This window comes from Salmo salar, chromosome 04 (assembly GCF_965601325.2).
Source record: "Salmo salar chromosome 04, fSalSal1, whole genome shotgun sequence".
Taxonomy (NCBI): domain Eukaryota; kingdom Metazoa; phylum Chordata; class Actinopteri; order Salmoniformes; family Salmonidae; genus Salmo; species Salmo salar.
In genome coordinates this window covers 48,250,321-48,269,610 of record NC_138294.1, presented here as the reverse complement: position 1 = coordinate 48,269,610, position 19,290 = coordinate 48,250,321, and the positions used below count along the sequence as shown (strand labels likewise).

Below are 19,290 nucleotides of genomic sequence, written 5' to 3'. Positions count from 1 at the left end.
TCAAAGTATGATGATTAATCAATCATGACTCAAAATGAATTGAAACAAAGTTATTACTTAGAATACTGACACTTTATATAACATACTTTACAGAGATTATTAATTGTAACATAATTATTATAATTTAAATTGCAGGATTAAAGTGTGCAAAGGGAAAACAAGAGAAATACAAATAATTGAGATCACATGTCCTTGAATTTAAATTGCAGAATTAAGTGTGCAAATTGAGATCACATGTCTTTGAAGGCAGGAGGCCCAACTCTGCTTTACATCCGTTTATGAGTTCGATTTTTTTAATTCAATTCATATTACCATATGATAATGTTCGTAATTACTAATCAAATTAATATAGATGCACCCCACCCAAACATCATTCATAATAACATTCATAGTAACCTCAATCCCCCTCCTGACCCACATTTACATCATGGGAATCAAGCGTATCAAAAGCCCTCTTTGTCCAATCTTCAATGTTCAGTTAACTTCAAGACATTTTTTAGGTTTTAACCTGTTACACACTCTTCAATTTCACCATCACAATTCAACCAATGTGACCTCTGGCCTTTAACCTCTCTCACAGATGACCTCAATGACGCTCTGCTCCATGGGAGTGGGGTCCAGGCAGCGGTGGGCAGTGCTGCCCACTATCTCGTCGAGTAGGAAGTGGACCAGGTTTTCATCGGAGACGAAGCGCCACAGATACATCTGCAGGTAGTTGCAGTCCACCTGGATCTGCTGCAGGCCGTAACGACCAAAGGTACGCAGGCGGACACACTCCAGGAACGTCTTCAGACTGATCTTTATGATCCCTGTCAACACAGAGACCTGAGAGAGGAGATTAAGACTGTCAAATTGGGGGGTGTAAGAGACAGTACTCTATGCAAAGGAGTCTCCAACATTTCTAGCATGAAAGCTACTTTAAAAAAAATGCTACTCATTTTTTTTTTGTTAGCTTTCAAATAGGCACATTCTTCTCTTCTCCTCTACCCTGCAACTCTTCACCTGGTCCTTGTTGTAAAATAGATCTGTTTTCTGGTAAAATAATGGTTAATAAACACCTCTAAGGGGCCCCATAAAATTATCTATTGTATTTCCCGAAATTGAGTTCTATGTTTTATTTTCCCTGGTTTTAGATTTTTTCCCCCTTTTTTTTTATACTCTCAATATTACAATTATTTATAGAGAAACAATGAAAATGGATGTTCTGAGTCCATGTCAATTCTCAAATCACATCCGAAGACCAATTTTAAGGTCTGAATTTTATTTTAATAACAATGTTTGATTTGAGTGTAATTCCCCTTTAATTGTGCATTTCATTGCTCAGTCTAGCAATGTTTCTGTTAGGCCTACTGCTGCAACATGTCATGGCCGAGTTTGCAAAAACAATGGCCACCCAATTGATACAAATAATTATGATATCTGTCAGGTAAGCCTACTTTGCCATCAACGACCTTCTCAAATGTTATCATTACTAGCATCGCTAACAGGCTACTTACGGAGTGAGCATAGACAAATGCGCGCACCAAACAGACAGAAATGCAATATTGCTGGAAATTAATTGGCAGATAGTGTTACATTTGGATTTTAAAGCCAAGAAGCGCTAAACAGGGGTGGGATAATGTCAACGTTGCTTTGATTGGATTGTAGCCGGGAGCTTTATGTTTATGACAGTTTGCGATGGAACACCTGAAAAAAATTTGCCTGTAGTTTTAGAATTGCTTTGCAACCTACTCATAGGTGGGCAACAAGCTACCGGTTGAAGACCCCTACTCTAGGCCCTAAGCTACCAGAGCTCTGTGATCCCTCCCTACCCACCTTGTTAAACTCCACAAGACTGAAAATGTCGATCCGCTCAGAAAAGAGCTTGTGTATATTACTCAGGAGATTGGTATCCATAGCAGCACTGCAGGGAGACAAAAACCATTCATAAGCCATTAGGAAAGATAGCCATCATACTAACAGACTGATCCTGCCTCTGCTAAACATCCACACATTGTGATGCAGTGTTAATGTATTATGTTGTTATGAAAGGGTTGTGTGGTAGGCAACTGTAGTTCTGGTACCTGGGTGTGTAGCTGGGGGCGTAGCGGGTTTGCTGCCTAGAGCCGCTGTAGACAGAGAAGGTCCTTTTGCTGGAGTCACTGCTGTGGGCTTTCCTCACCCCCTCCTCATAGAGAAGACCCACCTGTAGGGAAACACAAGGAGAGACAGATCAGGGGAGGGAGTAAAGCGCTTTAGATTCCTAGCACTGATGATTGATTTGTCCACTCACATTTATACAGTGATTACAGATTTCCTACATTCCAAAGGGTTTTATAGAGATAACGGACATTACCTGCACATCAATAGAGGTGGTGTCCTCCACCACTCTCTTCATCACAGCACGGACGTTCCGTGGCTCGATAGTGTTGACCCAGTCTCGTGTCTCCACACTCTTTCTCAGCATCTGGGATATGATCAGGCCCTGAACCTGTCCACAACAAGAGAGAAGGGGTCAGCATTGAAATAGAAGGAATAGGCCTCAAATGGCCAGTCACAGCAATAGTAATTTGTTGGTAAAGTGGGAAAATGTGTACTTCAGAAAGTATTCCTACCCCTTGACTTATTCCACATTTTGTTGTGTTACAGCCTGAATTCAAAATTGATTAAATATATGTTTTTTCTCACCCATCTACACACAATACCCCATAATGAAGTCAAAACGTGTTTTCAGATATTTTCAGAAGTATTCACACCCCTGAGTCAATACATGTTAGAATCACCTTAGACAGCGATTACAGCTGTGAGTCTTTCTGGGTAAGTCTCTAAGAGCTTTGACACCTGGATTGTACAATATTTACAAATTATTTTCAAAATTCTTCAACCTCAAATTGGTTGTTGATCATTGCTACACAACCATTTTCAGGTTTTGCCATAGATTTTCAAGCAGATTTAAATCATAACTGTAACTCGGCCATTCAGGAACATTCACTGTCTTCTTGGTAAGCAACTCCAGTGTCGATTTGCCCTTGTGTTTTAGGTTATTGTCTTGCTGAAAGGTGAATTAATCTCCCAGTGTCTGGTGGAAAGCAGACTGAACCAGGTTTTAGTCTAGGATTTTGCCTGTGCTTAGCTCCATTACATTTATTTTTTTATCCTGAAAACCTCCCCAGTCCTTACGATTGCAAGCATACCCATATCATGATGCAGCCAACACCACCATGCGTGAAAATATGGAGAGTGGTACTGAGTAATGTGTTGTATCTGCCCAAAACATAACTTTGTATTCTGGACAAAAAGTTAATTGCTTTTTGTTGTTGAAAACAGGATGCATGTTTTGGAATAGTTTTATTCTGTACAGAACTTCTTTTCACTATGTCAATTAGGTTAGTATTGTAGAGTAACTACAATGTTCTCCTACCACAGCCCTTAAACTCTGTAACTGTTTTAAAGTCACCATTGGCCTCATGTTCAAATCCCTGTGCGGTTTCCTTCCTCTCTTGCAACTGAGTTAGGAAGGACGCCTGTATCTTTGTAGTGACTGGGTGTATTGATACATCATCCAAAGTGTAATTAATAACTTCACCATGCTCAAAGGGATATTCAATGTCTGCTTTTTATTTTTAACAATAGATGCCCTTCTTTGCAAGGCATTGGAAAACCTCCCTGATCTTTATGGTTGAATCTGTGTTTGAAATTCACTGCTCAACTGAGGGACCTTGTAAGTGCGGGGCACAGAGATAAGGTAGTCATTCAAAAATCATATTAAACACTATTATTGCACACAGAATAAGTCCATGCAGCTTATTATGTGACTTGTTAAGAAAATGTTTACTCCTGAACTTATTTAGGCTTACCATAATAAATGTGTTGAATACTTATTGACTTAACATTTTTACATGTTAGTCATTTAGCAGACGCGTTTATCCAGAGCGACCTACAGTAGTGAGTGCATACATTTTCATACTGGTCCCCGGTGGGAATCGAACCCACAACCCTGGTGTTGCAAGTGCCATGCTCTACTGAGCTACATATTTCAGCTTTTCATTTTTAATGAATTAGTAAAAACATCAAACATAATTCCACTTTGACATTATACGGTATTGTATGCAGGCCCGTGACCAAAAAAAATCTCAATGTAATCCATTTTAAATTCCAGCTGTAACAAAATGTGGAAAAAGTCAAGGGGTGTGAATACTTTCAGAAGGCACTTTACCTTGACATAATGGTTCAGTAGCTTCTGTGCTGCCTCTCTGGCCTCTCCACATAAAGCTGCGACTGCAGTTACAGGAGTGTGATGCTGTGAACACGAGAGAAACAACAGGATATAACAGCATGTGATAAACATTTCTCATGACTAAAGAGGACCTATTAATTGGACAGATATTCTTACATTCCCATCAACAGCATTGAAGAAGTGTTCAGAGTACCATTGGCATATTTACCTGCACGAGGAACTGCTCGTCTGTGAGGGTGAGGATGTAGGTGATGGTGGAGGTTTCATAGTCCAGGCAGAGGCGTGACAGCAGCAGTAGGAGGGCAGGGGGTGTAGAGCCGCCCCTGTCTCCCGCACTCTCACAGAACTGACGTGAGGACTGGCACACAAACTTAATGAAGTTAACCACCAGGCTCTCACGCACACCCTGGCTGCAAAACTCCCCCTGAAATAGAGAGGTGAAAGAGAGTTGTCAATGACATAAATAACCAAATTCAGAAAATAAGGCATATTATCATAGCAACTCACAAACTGAGGGACACAAATAACCCACAAAAGCATCAGTATTAATCTCACCTTGAAGTAAGGCTTATTGGAGAAGGTGATGTCCTTTGCGGTGAAGAGGTGCACTGATGCCAGTACTGACTTGATCTGATTGAGAATGGAGGCAGACAGAGAGGAGAGGAGCTCTGGCAGGCTGGCGGGAGCATCTTTCCCAGTGGCTGGTCCCGCCAGATGAGAGCCACCTCCAGCTGAGCTTCCACCCAGCCGAGGGGCTGCTAGGGCCTGCCTCACGTCTCTCAGGCTGTCCAGATAGAAGCTCTGCAGGGCTTCCAGGTACTGCTTGATCCTCTCCCTGGCTGCTCGCACCACAATCTCAGTCCCTTGGCTGGGCACAGCAGACCCGGGCAGCAGTTTGGTCACGGCCTGGAGCCTGCGGTGGAAACGGTCCAGAGCACGAACCAGGAGAGAGTTGTCACCAACACTTTTCTCCTCCTGTATCCTCCTCTCCACCAGCGAGAAGTAGCAGGTGGCCAGGGAATCCACGAAAGCATGCAGCTTGCCAATAGCCATATGGGGGATGTTTTTGGAGGCCAGATTACCCTCTTGTGGACGGTTGACAAACAACTCTTGGTACGAGGCAATGACCAAGCAAAGGCTGCTGACGAATTCATTGCAACCTCTGTCTATGAATTCCAGAATATCAGTCCTTGAGCTGGGAGAGAGGAAGGGATTGCCTGGAGAGGTGGGGTCAGTGGGAGATCCAGCAGTGGGTGCAGCTGACAGTCTGCGGGCAGGGCCAATGGAGGGATCTATCACTGCTGTGGGTCCAGAGGACAATGGTGGTCTTAGCTCCGCCTCCAGTCCTCGGAGGATTGCTTCCAGTCGTGACTGGGCGTGGCTCAGGAACTTGTCACAGAGTTCCTCTGCTGGCTCATCCAGCTGCAGCAGAAGCTCCACACACTCTGAAAGATCCTTCGCACTCGAACCTCCATCTCTGCAAACACAGTCAACACCAAGCAGAGGTAAGGCATCCATGCAGAGGCATAATGTATTATTACTATAGAATATGAACTAGAAATGAAAATTCAAAGAACATTGTTTTGCAACCATACTAATCTCAGTTAACACAGAACTAAAGTCTCAGGTAATTGGTCAGCTTCTCCATTAAGTTCTGGGTCCATACATGCTAAGAGAAGAAATCAAGAAACGCTAGAAGGAGCGGAACCGGAACGAGGATCTCCACCCTTTCTCTTTGCAATTTAGGGGCCGAATGTCCCCTCCCCTTCTGAAATTCAAATGATGCGAACACCTGCAAAAATCATGATTTGTCCAAATCGCCAGTGAGGAAAAACCAAACACCTGATCAACTGCATCCCATTCAGACCCGACAGATTCTCTCGGTTTGCACGCCGCATCTTTCCACAAGTGACTACTTCTCCTACCTGAACTTCTGCCTAAGCTCCTGTGCCAGCTTGTCCATGATGGCATGACAGTCATCCTGGATGCCCCTGAAGGAGGGCATGTGGCTGTACTGCTGCAGCACACAGTGGGCACGACGATGGGAGCTCACCGCCTGGGAATAAGCCTGCAGCTCCAGACACTTATTCAGCCTGGCAGGCAGCTCAAACAGGAACTGCAGCTTTCTAAGGAGAGTGTGGACTCCTGGGTGGGGGAGTGAGAGAGGAAAAGTTTGAACAAGTAATCTGACAATGATAGGTATATGACCAACAAATTAGATTTGTTATTTAGTTTTCATTCCAGGCGATGGAGGCGTGTCACCACAGGCTTCATTACGAACCTGACAGTTTGGTTATCTGTGCATGCTGGTCCTGAAGAGTCCCACTGATGTGTGCACTGAACTCTGTGATAGCAGCCATGTTAGTAGAGAGACAGTCCATTTCGTCCTCCATCTTCTTAAAATCATTCTTCATTTTTCTGATTGTGTCTAGTGGGAGGAGATGAGGGCATTCACTCCTTCATTAATCACATAGTATGTATACTGATTAGTGAGTGACGCAAACATGATCTAATGTAATAACATGATATCCAATGCATTGCATACACTGTCCCCTATTTGCTTACCTGTGGCAGAGATGAACTTGTTGTAGTTGTCATACACCAATGTCTGCATGTCACTGTCCAAGGAGCGGATCTGCCTCACCATGCAGCTCTCCTGGTCCATCAGCTCTCCAAGGGAACATTCTTTCCTAAGCTGCAGCCACCAATGACATAAAGGTCAGTTTTGAAGAGAAGACAACTAACAGACATCACTGAGCGACTGTACGGACTGACACCAATGCCAGATAAGCAGTTGGCATTGGCTCTTGTATAGAAAATAATCGTTTGCCTCTGGATTTCATTTGTCTTATGTTCAATGAATAGCCAACTATGTGTCGCATCCAGACACAGAAATCGGATTTTACCTTATTGAGATAAACCTCAGGATCGAAATGCGTGCCGTTTATATCGCAAGGATTCGTCGACTCTGCTTGATCCACGGTCTTTCCTTCCTCGTTCAACCCATAATAGAGCTTCAACATACCGTGTACTCGACGCTTCCGCGCTGGGTCGGCGTCAGGTGGTGTGGTGGCCGTAGCACAAATATCCCCGTCCATTTAGACTGAATACCAGCGAAATTGTTATGAATTGCAGGACAGACCAATGAACAGATAAATGTAACCGACAACCACTAAAGCAAACAGAGAAGTTACCGTACATGTCCGGATGAGAAGCCCATGATGGAGAAACGAGCCAGTAGGTGGCAGCAATGACTCAAAGAACACAAAATCAAGGAACGGAGGATCTGATATACAAAACAATTTATTGATCAAATATGGACAAAAAAAACTTCGATACTAAGGTTTAAAACACAGTTATAACAAATCTTATAGTTTTGTCAAAACAGTACAAAGCTGAATAAAAAACGTATTGTGGGTTTAACTAAACCTACAGTCAGTCACTGGTTAAGTTTGGTAGTGCACATTATATAAATTACAAAGGAAAGAAAACAGTGAAGTTACATGGTTCGATATATTTTAGTCTCTACGGCTGCGTTTACACAGGCAGCCCAATTCTGATATGTTGCCCAATTATAGGCAAGATAGCTTATCTGATTAATTGGTTTTTTTGACCAATCAGATAAGCCATCTTGCCTATAATTGGGAAAAATATCAGAATTGTGCTGCCTGTGTAAACGCAGCCAATGTACACACAGAGGTAAAGTAAATGTATAGCAAACAGAGCAGATCATGTTTGACAAACAAGCCTACACGTTTACCAGGTCAGTCTCTCAATGGCCAAATTAATACTGAAAGAATAAAGGCACTTGGTATTTTAATCCAGACTATTGCTTCCTTTGAGTGTGAGAAAGACAGAAACAGGAGAGACAGTGTAAGAGAGTCAAAAAAATATTAGTCCAAGTTATTACTCCAATAATAATAATACAAATAATGACCAAAGGTAAAAACTTTACAGTATTTCTGATGTATCAATAGTGCATGTCTAAGATATTGAATGTTGTGCATGTACAGCAAGTGAGTACACTACAATCTTTTTAAAAAGGAATACCACATCCATAGATCGCGTGCCTTAAGAATTATGAATCTGAACATTTTGTTGTCTTTGCATCCACGTTCGCATAATTGACAATATCAGTTAAAACATAGTGGAAACCACATTCTTCAGCTTATGAACACTTAATTGCATCAGAGATATACAGTAGAATCGCTCCTCTCATACTGAAGAGGCCAGCAGGGAAACTGTCATCAGGAAACACATCCTCTTGCTGAATGGTCAGCTAAGTGGGTGAGACTAAATTGACTTTTCTGACGTGCAAACCGACTAGCCAAATCTAAAACTGACCCTTACCTTAACCCAGACCCTAACCCACATTTAACCAATTCTAAAAATAAATATTGGTTTACACGTCAGAAAATTCCCTTTAGTCGCTCCCCTCCCAAGTCAAGCTGCCCTTGCATGGTGTACAATATAAACAATAACAGTACTAGAAAGCCTTGTCATTTCTGGGAGGGGGATGCAGATAAAGTCCATGATAACCATGGGACTCTGAATCTGAGTGTTTAGCATGGAGCGGCATAGACTTCCACAAGATACACGTTTGTTTTGGTACAAAGACTGAGGTTTGAACAAGATAGTTGCAGAGCCTCCAATATCGCCCTCCTTTCAGATAATTCAATCCCCCCGTGTTGTTTGGTTTCCAAGAGCGTAGCATACATTTCAATGAATGATACACTACATGACCAAAAGTATATGGACACCTGCTTGTCAAAACTCTCATTCCAAAATCATGGGCAGCTATAAAAGCTTCCACTCTTCTGGGAAGGCTTTCCACTAGATGTTGGAACATTGCTGCGAGGACTTGCTTCCATTCAGCCACAAGAGCATTAGTGAGGTTGGGCACTGATGTTGGGCGATTTATTTGTAATTTTCTTTTAAAGGGAAAGGAATGCATTCATCTGAAATGTGTCTTCCGCAGTTAACCCAACCCCTCTGAATCAGAGGTGCGGGGGGCTGCCATAATCGACATCTACGTCTTCGGCGCCCAGGGGGAACAGTGGGTTAACTGCCTTGCTCAGGGGCAGCATGACAGATTTTTACCTTGTCAGCTCGGGGATTCGGCCCAGCAACCTTCCGGTTACCGGCCCAACGTTCTAACCACTAGGCCACCTGCCGCCACTCCAATTCGGCCTGGCTCACAGTCGGTGTTCCAATTCATCCCAAAGGTGTTCGATGGGGTTGAGGTCAGGGCTCTGTTCAGGCCTGTCAAGTTCTTCCACAACGATCTCGACAAACCATTTCTGTATGGAACTCGCTTTGTGCATGGGGGCATTGTCATGCTTTAACAGGAAAGGGCCTTCCCCAAACTGTTGCCACAATGTTGGAAGCACAGAATCGTCTAGAATGTAACTGTATGCTATAGCGTAAAGAACTAAGAGGCCTAGCCCAAACCATGAAAAACAGCCCCAGACCATTATTCCTCCTCCATTAAACTTGACGGTTGGCATTATGCATTTGGGAAGGTAGCGTTCTCCGGGCATCCTCCAAACTGAGAATCGTCTGTCGGACTGCCAGATAGTGAAGCGTGATTCATCACTCCAGAGAACGCATTTCCACTGAGTCCAATGGTGGCGAGCTTCACACCACTCCAGCCGACCCTTAACACTACGCATGGTGATCTTAGGCTCCACGGAAACCCATTTAACCAAGGTCCCGACCAACAGTTCTTGTGCTGACGTTGCTTCCAGAGGCAGTTTGGAACTTGGTATTGAGTGGTGCAACCGATGACAGGTTATTTTTACACGCTACATGCTTCAGTGGTCCCGTTCTGTGAGCTTGTGTAGCCTACAACTTCGCGGCTGAGCTGTTGTTGCTCCTAGGCGTTTCCACTTCATAATAACAGCACTTACAGTTGACCAGGGCAGTTCTAGCAGGGTAGAAATTTGACAAACTGACTTGTTGGAAAGGTGGCATCCTGTGACGGTGCCACATTGAAAGTCACGGAGCTCTCCAGTAAGGCCAATCGACTGGCAATGTTTTTCTTTGGAGATTGCATGGCTGTGTGCTCGATTTTATATACCTGTCAGCAACTGGTGTGGTTGAAATACCCGAATCCACTAATATGAAGGGGTGTCCACATACTTTTGTATATATAGTGTACATAGTCATTGCACATAAACTCCATCTGAAGGAGAACTATAATAAAGGTCCCCTATCACAAGGGTAAAAGCTAAAAGGTGGCGCTACTGTCAATGTTACCACTACTCATCAACAGTTTCATATTAAACTCCAACTTCTACCAAATAGGTAGCTGGTTCAACTTGACCAGTGAAGCAATGCCACTCAACGTCACTTTCCAGCACCTAAAGAACGTAACTTCATATACACAACATTTATTCACACTTAAATCCTACTCTTGGTCCGTAGTATTTTTGCAATCAAGAAGATAAACCTCTCCAACTCCCTATATATCTTTTTGTCTCAATCTCAACTTGCATGTTCAGTTTTGGTCTCCAGTTACCATAGAGCCTAGATCACAGATGGAGGCTCAACCTTGCTCCACCTGTACTGATGAGTATGTGGGTGGCTGTGCCTGCCTGGTGAAAAAGGAAGCAGCTCTCTTTGGCTTCAAGCGTTTGATTTCTTTACCTGCCCGGAGGACAACAAATACATTTAACAGTTAGTTTTACAACCTAACCTGATTATCAAATGAAGCTTATATGGATGGTTAATACTGACGAAATGAATGACATGCACGATGGCCTCTCCCCAGACTCACCGTTGTCCACGTAGCTGATGGTGTTCAGCGTATGGACCCGACTGCACACCACACTGCTCTGCCTGCGCAGTTTCCCTCGCCGACCGCCCCTTCCTCTGTCACTGTTCCCTGCCTGTCCAGCAGGCTGATGGGATAGACTGACATCACTGTCCGTTTCCGTCGCCGTCGCTGCCCCTCCTTCGGCTGCAGACTGTAGCTCCACACAGAACTCAATAAGGCCGCTCATAAGCTCTGCCTAGAGAAACGAGGGAAGAAAGAACAGTAGCAACTCTGATCACTTCAATGGCATCTATGACCACCTTCTAATGAATGTTTATTTTGAATACATGTTTTATTTATTTTTTTAAAAAGGTAGGTAGGTTTAGGTTTCATTACTTGTTTTGAATAGATCTTCAGTAACTTGTTGACAGGGGTGCCGGCCTCCTCCCCATCGAATTCAAGCCACAGGATGTGCGAGTCCCCTTCCCCCTCGGGGTAGCTGTGGTCCCAAGACAACTCACTGAAACGCAGTCCCAGGAGCACATGCTGTCATGGAGTAGGAATGCACCGGAGAAAACAAGGAAGAAAAGTAGAGGGTTGGGTATTCAGTGAAGTCTTTTTGCATAGATAAAGGACACCTCTGGTTCATACAAATCCGCATCTTACTCAATCACACACAGTAAAATAGGTCATATTCTGCTAGTAACGTAGAGGAGTTATCAATTATTTAACCTTTATTTAACAAGGCAAGTCAGTTAAGAACAAATTCTTATTTACAATGACGGCATACCCCGGCCAAACCTGGACGACGCTGGGCCAATTGCGCGCTGCCCTTTGGGACTCCCAATCACATAAATGGAATCAATCACGGCCAGATGTGACACAGCCACTCACAGCTTGACATTCCAGGTCTCACCTTCTCTTTGATGTCCATTACATACACCCCCTCCAGACTGATCCCCACATTGACAGCTTTCCGTCCTGCTCTATGAAGAATCCCCTGAGCTGGCTTGTCAATCTCCCCCGAGAAGAAAGCACACCTGGCCAGACAAGAAACAAACATGATGCAAGAGACGCGTGAAGAAGATCCAAACTGTGAATGTGTTCCATGCAGTTAAGTTGAGGCCATTCGTTTTGCTTGTTCCTTACCCATAGTAAGGCAGAGAGTGGCATGTGCTGAGGTACTGGCGTAGATGCTGAGTGGGCTCCGGGGGGGTACTGCCTAAGGTGCTAATCTTGCGATACTCCTCCAACAGGTTGTGCTCCAGCCCTGCCTGACGGCCCCCTTTCCCCCTCAAGGTAGAAAACAGCCCCCCACCTCCCCCTGATACATGTGCAGGCAGGAAGGATATCAGCTTCTTCTCTCTGAGGGAGTTGGGAGAGGAGAAGCAATAGTCTGGGTATGCAGCCAGGTATTGGGAAAATTATTTTGTGTTATACTCTTAAAAATAATACACAACGTCACCAACAGGCAGACGTTCAGATGCCAGGCATAGTTTACCTTAAAGCAGCAGTGGCTTTCTGGTCGTCCAGACCTACTCCCAGTTCCATAGCAAAAGACAGTGCTCCCAAACCCGTCCAGGTTTCAGGGTCACAGGGGAAGCGGCCAGCGAGGATGTTAACCCGTGCCTCGTCGTAAAGTAGTCTCAAAACCCCCTCGTCTTCAATCTGGAGGGAAATAGCATGCAATGAAATGTGGAATATAGGAGGAGCCAAACACAGATAGGGGCATTCATCAATTCTTGTAACTCTTGAGGGACAAACATAACCTTTTGTTTGAGGGCTGGTGCTAAAGTGCTCTGAGGTATGTGTCTACAACCAGGAATGTATAATCTAGCCATTTGACACAACAATACAACTTGACTGATATATTTTTTCCCCCATGTTAAGTTTAAGGAGAAAACAGAACAAGCAGTGCCTGCAGCTCTTTAGACTTGGGATGAAACACATTCCTTCTGTACTGCAAGCATGGCTCATCTGGAAAAAAAAGGAAAGTAGGGCATGAGGAGGGTATTACAGAACATTTTTATATAATGGCAGATGTACGGCTTAGGATTAGTGACGTTGGGTCAGTGGTAACATGAGGTCAGGTTGACAAAGCAATAGGAATTCAGCAGTGGGGATGAAAACAATCGAACAGATGTGAGACAAAAATGTTCATCTGCCAAAAATACAGAAACAAATAGAAAAGATTACAGAAACACACAAGCTCATCCCTACACATAGACAGTCTCACCTTGGGATATGTCCTCCTCTGAGGCCTCGGTGAAGCGATACAGCAGGTCCTGCCACTGGCGACACAGTTTGTAAGGCTGATGCTTCGGCTTTAACTGCAGTTCTGAGAGAGGAGGAAAAGGCAGGGAGTAGACAACGATGTGATAATTAATGAAAAGGATGATGAAAAGCATTCTCATGGCATAACAAAGAAAGGAATTTGGCATGACAAAGCATGCTAATCGATAGCACCATATCCACAAGCCGTATACTTGGCCTACAGTCATTTCGCTGTAGTGCTCCTTTCCCTATTTTACAAACAATGCTAGTCTTTCAGCAAGACAGTAGTTCAAAAGAGAAGCATTCAAACTGTCAAATGTTCCTCTTATGGCCCAACGGCTCTCTTCAATCGCCACCAATACATGATACAATGAACCAGACCAGCCTCAGACAACACTATTCCTTTGTAATACATATCTGCCTTTCTCCCCCTGATCAAATTAAGAAACTGTCAAATGAATGGCCAAGTTGCTTATATTAAAATAACAGCATGTGCCGCACAGTTGTTAGAGGGCTAGGGGAGGAGGAGGGGGGAGGTGCATACAGAGAGAGAGAGCGGTCATTACCGAGCAGAGGAGAGCAGAGCCAGAAGGCAAAGGCATCCATTGCAGAATCAGGAATGTGGAGAGCCTCCCGGACACTGCGGCCTAGCTCCTGGACACTCACACAGGCAACCCCCTCCACACACAGGTGTACCGCACTGTCACCCACCAGGTACACAAGCACATCTTGAGCTGTAGGAGAACAAACACAGGGAGGACAGTTGCCATAATAATCTAATGCAAAACAAGAAACATATTGCAAGCCACGACGATGTCATGAGCTTACATGACTCCGTTTGACATATACACAGGGCTATTAAACACCATGTTCCAAATAAGAAAACACACAGAGGGACAAAAATGTTATATTGTAAACACCAGACAAAGAAAAAAGGGAACTGACCGCGGGTGACAGAGGATGCCACACTTCCTCTCTGTGAGCTCCCCTCCGATGGTTCTGGAGGAAAGCCCCCACACTCATCTACTTCCATCTGTGTGAGACACACAAATCAATACGAGTTTTTCGAAAAATGTATGTTATCCACTAGCAAATTCACTGTGACATAGCTAGCTAGCCACCTCCGTAAGTAACGTTAACAATAGCTGTTGTGATGGTGGGGATCGATACAGTTGTTCTCCGTCTTCTTTTTAAATAGTGAGCCAATTTGTTTTCAGCAGTTTTATTCCCTGACTGATGATAACTCGTTTTCTCATGGGTCTCGCTTGTCCCTCTGCAGCATACACATAGTGAGCAATATTTGGAACATCGAATCGCAATACATATCTAATTTATCTATGGAATATATATCGTATCGTGAGGTCCCTTACAATTCCCTGTCCTAGTTATCTATAATTATGTTTAACATCAAGGCTTTGATTTTCTAGTTCTTGTTAAGTCGTAAGAGTTTTTACTGAAACGACATTTCACATCTAAGTTAGCTGGTGTCCTGCCAACAAACTGTAGACAGCTCAATTACGAATATTATGCTAACGTTAGCTACTAGCTAGCTAGTTACCAAGAAAGAAGACAGCGGTGGGCTAATCCAGTGAGATGACATTCAATTACCTTCTTTTACTGAAAATGTAGAATTGACAGTCCACAAGATAATATTTAAAAAAATCCGTAAGAGAATATATTTTGTCAAAACAACAACTTCAACAGTTTACCAGCACACTGACAACTGTCTGTACTAATGTACTGCGCCCTTTGTGCTTCTTCTTCTTCTGTGGGTTTTATGGCAGACTACAATCCAAAAATGTGTATTACCGCAACCAAGTGGACGGGGTTGAAAAAACCAAGGTCAAAATAAAACCCATACGTGATAGGGAGAACTAACTTAATCCACCCAAATAAAACAATTTAAAAAAAACACATTGACAAAACCAAACCCCCAAAACTCCCACTTCTTCCTTGCTTCAAAACTCCATGACCTGTGAGGGTGTTACGGCTTGTGACAATACTCCACGCAACTACTCCGCTGAGAAGGGGGCGGTGTTGCAATCTACTGCAGAGATAGCCTGCTGTCTTACTATCCAGGTCTGTACCCAAACAATTCGAGCATCTACTTTTAAAAATCCACATTTCCAGAAACAAGTCTCTCACCATTGCCGCTTGCTATAGACCACCCTCTGCCCCCAGCTGTGCCCTGGACACCATATGTGAATTGATTGCCCCCCATCTATCTTCAGAGCTCGTGCTGCTAGGTGACCTAAACTGGGACATGCTTAACACCCCGGCCATCCTACAATCTAAGCGTGATGCCCTCAATCTCACACAAATTATCAATGAACCCACCAGGTACAACCCCAAATCCGTAAACACGGGCACCCTCATAGATATCATCCTAACCAACTTGCCCTCCAAATACACCTCTGCTGTCTTCAACCAAGATCTCAGCGATCACTGCCTCATTGCCTGCATCCGTAATGCGTCTGTGGTCAAGCGACCACCCCTCATCACTGTCAAACGCTCCCTAAAACACTTCAGCGAGCAGGCCTTTCTAATCGACCTGGCCCGGTTATCCTGGAAGGATATTGACCTCATTCCGTCAGTAGAGGATGCCTGGTTATTCTTTAAAAGTGCCTTCCTCACCATTTTAAATAAGCATGCCCCGTTCCAAAAAATGTAGAACCAGGAACAGATATAGCCCTTGGTTCTCTCCAGACCTGACTGCCCTTGACCAGCACAAAAACATCCTGTGGCGTTCTGCATTAGCATCGAACAGCCCCCGTGATATGCAACTTTCAGGGAAGTTAGGAACAAATATACACAGGCAGTTAGGAAAGCTAAGGCTAGCTTTTTCAAGCAGAAATCTGCATCCTGTAGCACAAACTCAAAACATCCTGGGACACTGTAAAGTTCATGGAGAATAAGAGCACCTCCTCCCAGCTGCCCACTGTACTGAGGCTAGAAAACAGTGTTACCACCGATGAATCCACTATAATTGAGAATTTCAATAAGCATTTTTCTACGGCTGGCCATGCTTTCCACCTGGCTACCCCTACCCCGATCAACAGCCCTCCACCCCCACAGCAACTCGCCCAAGCCTCCCCCACTTCTCCTTCACCCAAATCCAGATAGCTGATGTTCTGAAAGAGCTGCAAAATCTGGACCCCTACAAATCAGCCGGGCTAGACAATCTGGACCCTCTCTTTCTAAAATTATCTGCCGAAATTATTGCAACCCCTATTACTAGAATGTTCAACCTCTCTTTTGTGTTGTCTGAGATTCACACAAATTGGAAAGCTGCCGTGGTCATCCCCCTCTTCAAAGGGGGAGACACTCTAGACCCAAATTGCTACAGACCTATATCTATTCTACCCTGCCTTTCTAAGGTCTTCGAAAGCCAAGTTAACAAACAGATTACCGACCATTTCGAATCCCACCGTACCCTCTCCGCTATGCAATCTGGTTTCAGAGCTGGTCATGGGTGCACCTCAGCCACGCTCAAGGTCCTAAACGACATCATAACCGCCATCGATAAGAGACATTACTGTGCAGCCGTATTCATCAACCTAGCTAAGGCTTTCGACTCCGTCAATCACAACATTCTTATTGGCAGACTCAACAGCCTTGGCTTCTCAAAGGATTGCCTCGCCTGGTTCACCAACTACTTCTCTGATAGAGTTCAGTGTGTCAAATCGGAGGGCCTATTGTCCGGACCTCTGGCAGTCTCTATGGTGGTGCCACAGGGTTTAACTCTCGGGCCGACTCTCTTCTCTGTATACATCAATGACGTCGATCTTGCTGCTGGTATTTCTTTGATCCACCTCTACGCAGACGACACCATTCTGTATACCTCTGGCCCCTCTTTGGACACTGTGTTAACTAACCCCCAGACGAGCTTCAATGCCATACAACTCTCCTTCCGTGGCCTCCAACTGCTCTTAAATGCAAGTAAAACTAAATGCATGCTCTTCAACCGATCGCTGCCCGCACCTGCCCGCCCGTCCAGCATCACTACTCTGGACGGCTCTGTCTTAGAATATGTAACTACAAATACCTAGGTGTCTGGTTAGACTGTAAACTCTCCTTCCAGACTCACATTAAACATCTCCAATCCAAAATTAAATCTAGAATCGGCTTTCTATTTCGCAAAACAAAGCATCCTTCACTCATGCTGTCAAACATACCCCTCGTAAAACTGACCATCCTACCGATTCTTGACTTCGGCGATGTAATTTACAAAATAGCCTCCAACACTCTACTCAACAAATTGGATACAGTCTATCACAGTGCCATCCGTTTTGTCACCAAAGCCCCATATACTACCCATAACTGCGACCTGTACGCTCTCGTTGGCTGGCCCTCGCTTCATACTCGTCGCCAAACCCACTGGCTCCAGGTCATCTACAAGTCTCTGCTAGGTAAAGCCCCGCCTTATCTCAGCTCACTGATCACCATAGCAGCACCCACCCGTAGCACGCACTCCAGCAGGTATATCTCACTGGTCACCCCCAAAGCCAATTCTTCCTTTGGCAGCAGAGAACTGTAAGGAGAGGCGGCCAATGACTCGAACGAACTGCAAAAATCACTAAAGCTGGAGACTCTTACCTTCCTCACTAGCTTTAAGCACCAGCTGTCAGAGCAGCTCACAGATCACTGCACCTGTACATAGCCCATCTGTAAATAGCCCATCCAATCTACCTCATCCCCATACTGTATTTATTTATTTATCTTGCTCCTTTGCACCCCAGTATCTCTTCTTGCACATTCATCTTCTGCACATTCTAAGATTCCAGTGTTTAATTGCTATATTGTAATTACTTCGCCACCATGGCCTATTTATTGCTTTACCTCCCTTATCCTACCTCATTTGCACATGCTGTATATAGACTGTTCTAACGTATTATTGATTGTATGTTTGTTTATTCCATATGTAACTCTGTGTTGTTGTATGTGTCAAACTGCTTTGCTTTATCTTGGCCAGGCCGCAGTTGCAAATGAGAACTTATTCTCAACTAGCCTACCTGGTTAAATAAAGGTGAAATTTAAAAAAATACATAAAATAAATAAGTCTTTCAGTCCCAGGAACCATTCCACAGCATCCACAATATCTATTTTACTTGACTTCGTCTCCACCAGTTCAATCAATCACCATAGCTATAAAGGCCACAAAGCCCACCTTCTTAAACTTTAAAATATCTGGATCCTGCTGTTGAACCGCAACCCCTGCAGCCTTCAGTGAAGCCCAATCCACCACCATGGACTCCTTAGGAGCACAATTCGAACTCTTAACACTTTTAACAGCCGCTGCATATGAAATGCTCTGGAGAGCCCTGACTTTGGCCACATCATTCTCTTTTGCCCTTGTTGGGCATTCCAAAAACTTGGCTTCATGGTTCCCACTACATTGCAACATATCACATTTTCATCACTTTTAAAACACATATGATCTCTTCCACAACTTGGACATCTCGGCTTCTCCCTTCTGAAAACACTTGAAACATGTCCAAAAGCTTTACAGTGATCACACTCCATTGGTCTTTGAACAAATGCTCTAACTCTGTAGTTGCCCTCACCGCTGTAAAGCAGGCAATAATAACTAAGTACTTCTGGGTCTTGGATTTTGGGAATCCTTCAGAATAACATTCGCTATGTCTGTCCTGTTAAATGAAAAATTCTGGTAAAAATGATAGTGCACAATTATCAACATATTTTATACTAGTTATCATAGAAATAATCATTAAAAGGATTTATATGAGATGTTTTTTTTTCAAGCATAAATGGTTAACTGTTTCTTGTGTGTGTACTCCTATCATTTACTGCAACGTACACAATTTTCTGTATGTTGTGTCGCAGTACAAGGGTCCATTCTACTCAGGAGCAGTTTTAGTTTCCAAGTCCACAGAGTTTACACCCAGAGGAGCGTTGCTGCTCATTTAGTGGCCCTTAAAGAGTGACCAATCAGCTTAAAAGGATACTTAGAGATTTTGACAATGAGGCCCTTAATGTATCATTTACTCATGTTATAATGCGTGTTACCTGTGATTTCTGTCCT

General features: G+C 43.9%; 2 protein-coding genes across 3 annotated transcripts; both read right to left on the bottom strand.

Annotated features, from left to right (window-relative positions):
• Nucleotides 1-50: 50 nt before the first annotated feature.
• LOC106603134 (vacuolar protein sorting-associated protein 51 homolog) lies at nucleotides 51-7,446 on the bottom strand. 2 transcript variants are annotated; one of them, XM_045716950.2, is made up of 11 exons: nucleotides 7,242-7,446; nucleotides 6,782-6,911; nucleotides 6,498-6,644; nucleotides 6,142-6,361; nucleotides 4,772-5,693; nucleotides 4,425-4,640; nucleotides 4,196-4,279; nucleotides 2,336-2,470; nucleotides 2,064-2,185; nucleotides 1,816-1,903; nucleotides 51-825 (listed from the first exon to the last, which is right to left on the bottom strand). In XM_045716950.2, exons 2-11 carry the CDS (start codon nucleotides 6,879-6,881, stop codon nucleotides 565-567), a joined length of 2,295 nt encoding a protein of 764 aa, XP_045572906.1. In that variant the 5' UTR covers nucleotides 6,882-6,911; nucleotides 7,242-7,446; the 3' UTR covers nucleotides 51-564. The 2 variants fall into 2 exon arrangements, with proteins under 2 accessions (XP_045572906.1, XP_014051888.3); XM_014196413.3 differs by having other exon boundaries at nucleotides 7,123-7,440.
• A 55-nt stretch (nucleotides 7,447-7,501) lies between these two features.
• LOC106603133 (FERM domain-containing protein 8) lies at nucleotides 7,502-15,028 on the bottom strand. The gene is made up of 11 exons (XM_014196412.3): nucleotides 14,856-15,028; nucleotides 14,193-14,280; nucleotides 13,814-13,981; nucleotides 13,210-13,311; nucleotides 12,892-12,950; nucleotides 12,475-12,641; nucleotides 12,123-12,338; nucleotides 11,890-12,013; nucleotides 11,370-11,519; nucleotides 10,995-11,229; nucleotides 7,502-10,864 (listed from the first exon to the last, which is right to left on the bottom strand). Exons 2-11 carry the CDS (start codon nucleotides 14,278-14,280, stop codon nucleotides 10,764-10,766), a joined length of 1,410 nt encoding a protein of 469 aa, XP_014051887.1. The 5' UTR covers nucleotides 14,856-15,028; the 3' UTR covers nucleotides 7,502-10,763.
• Between the last annotated feature and the right edge of the window lie 4,262 nt (nucleotides 15,029-19,290).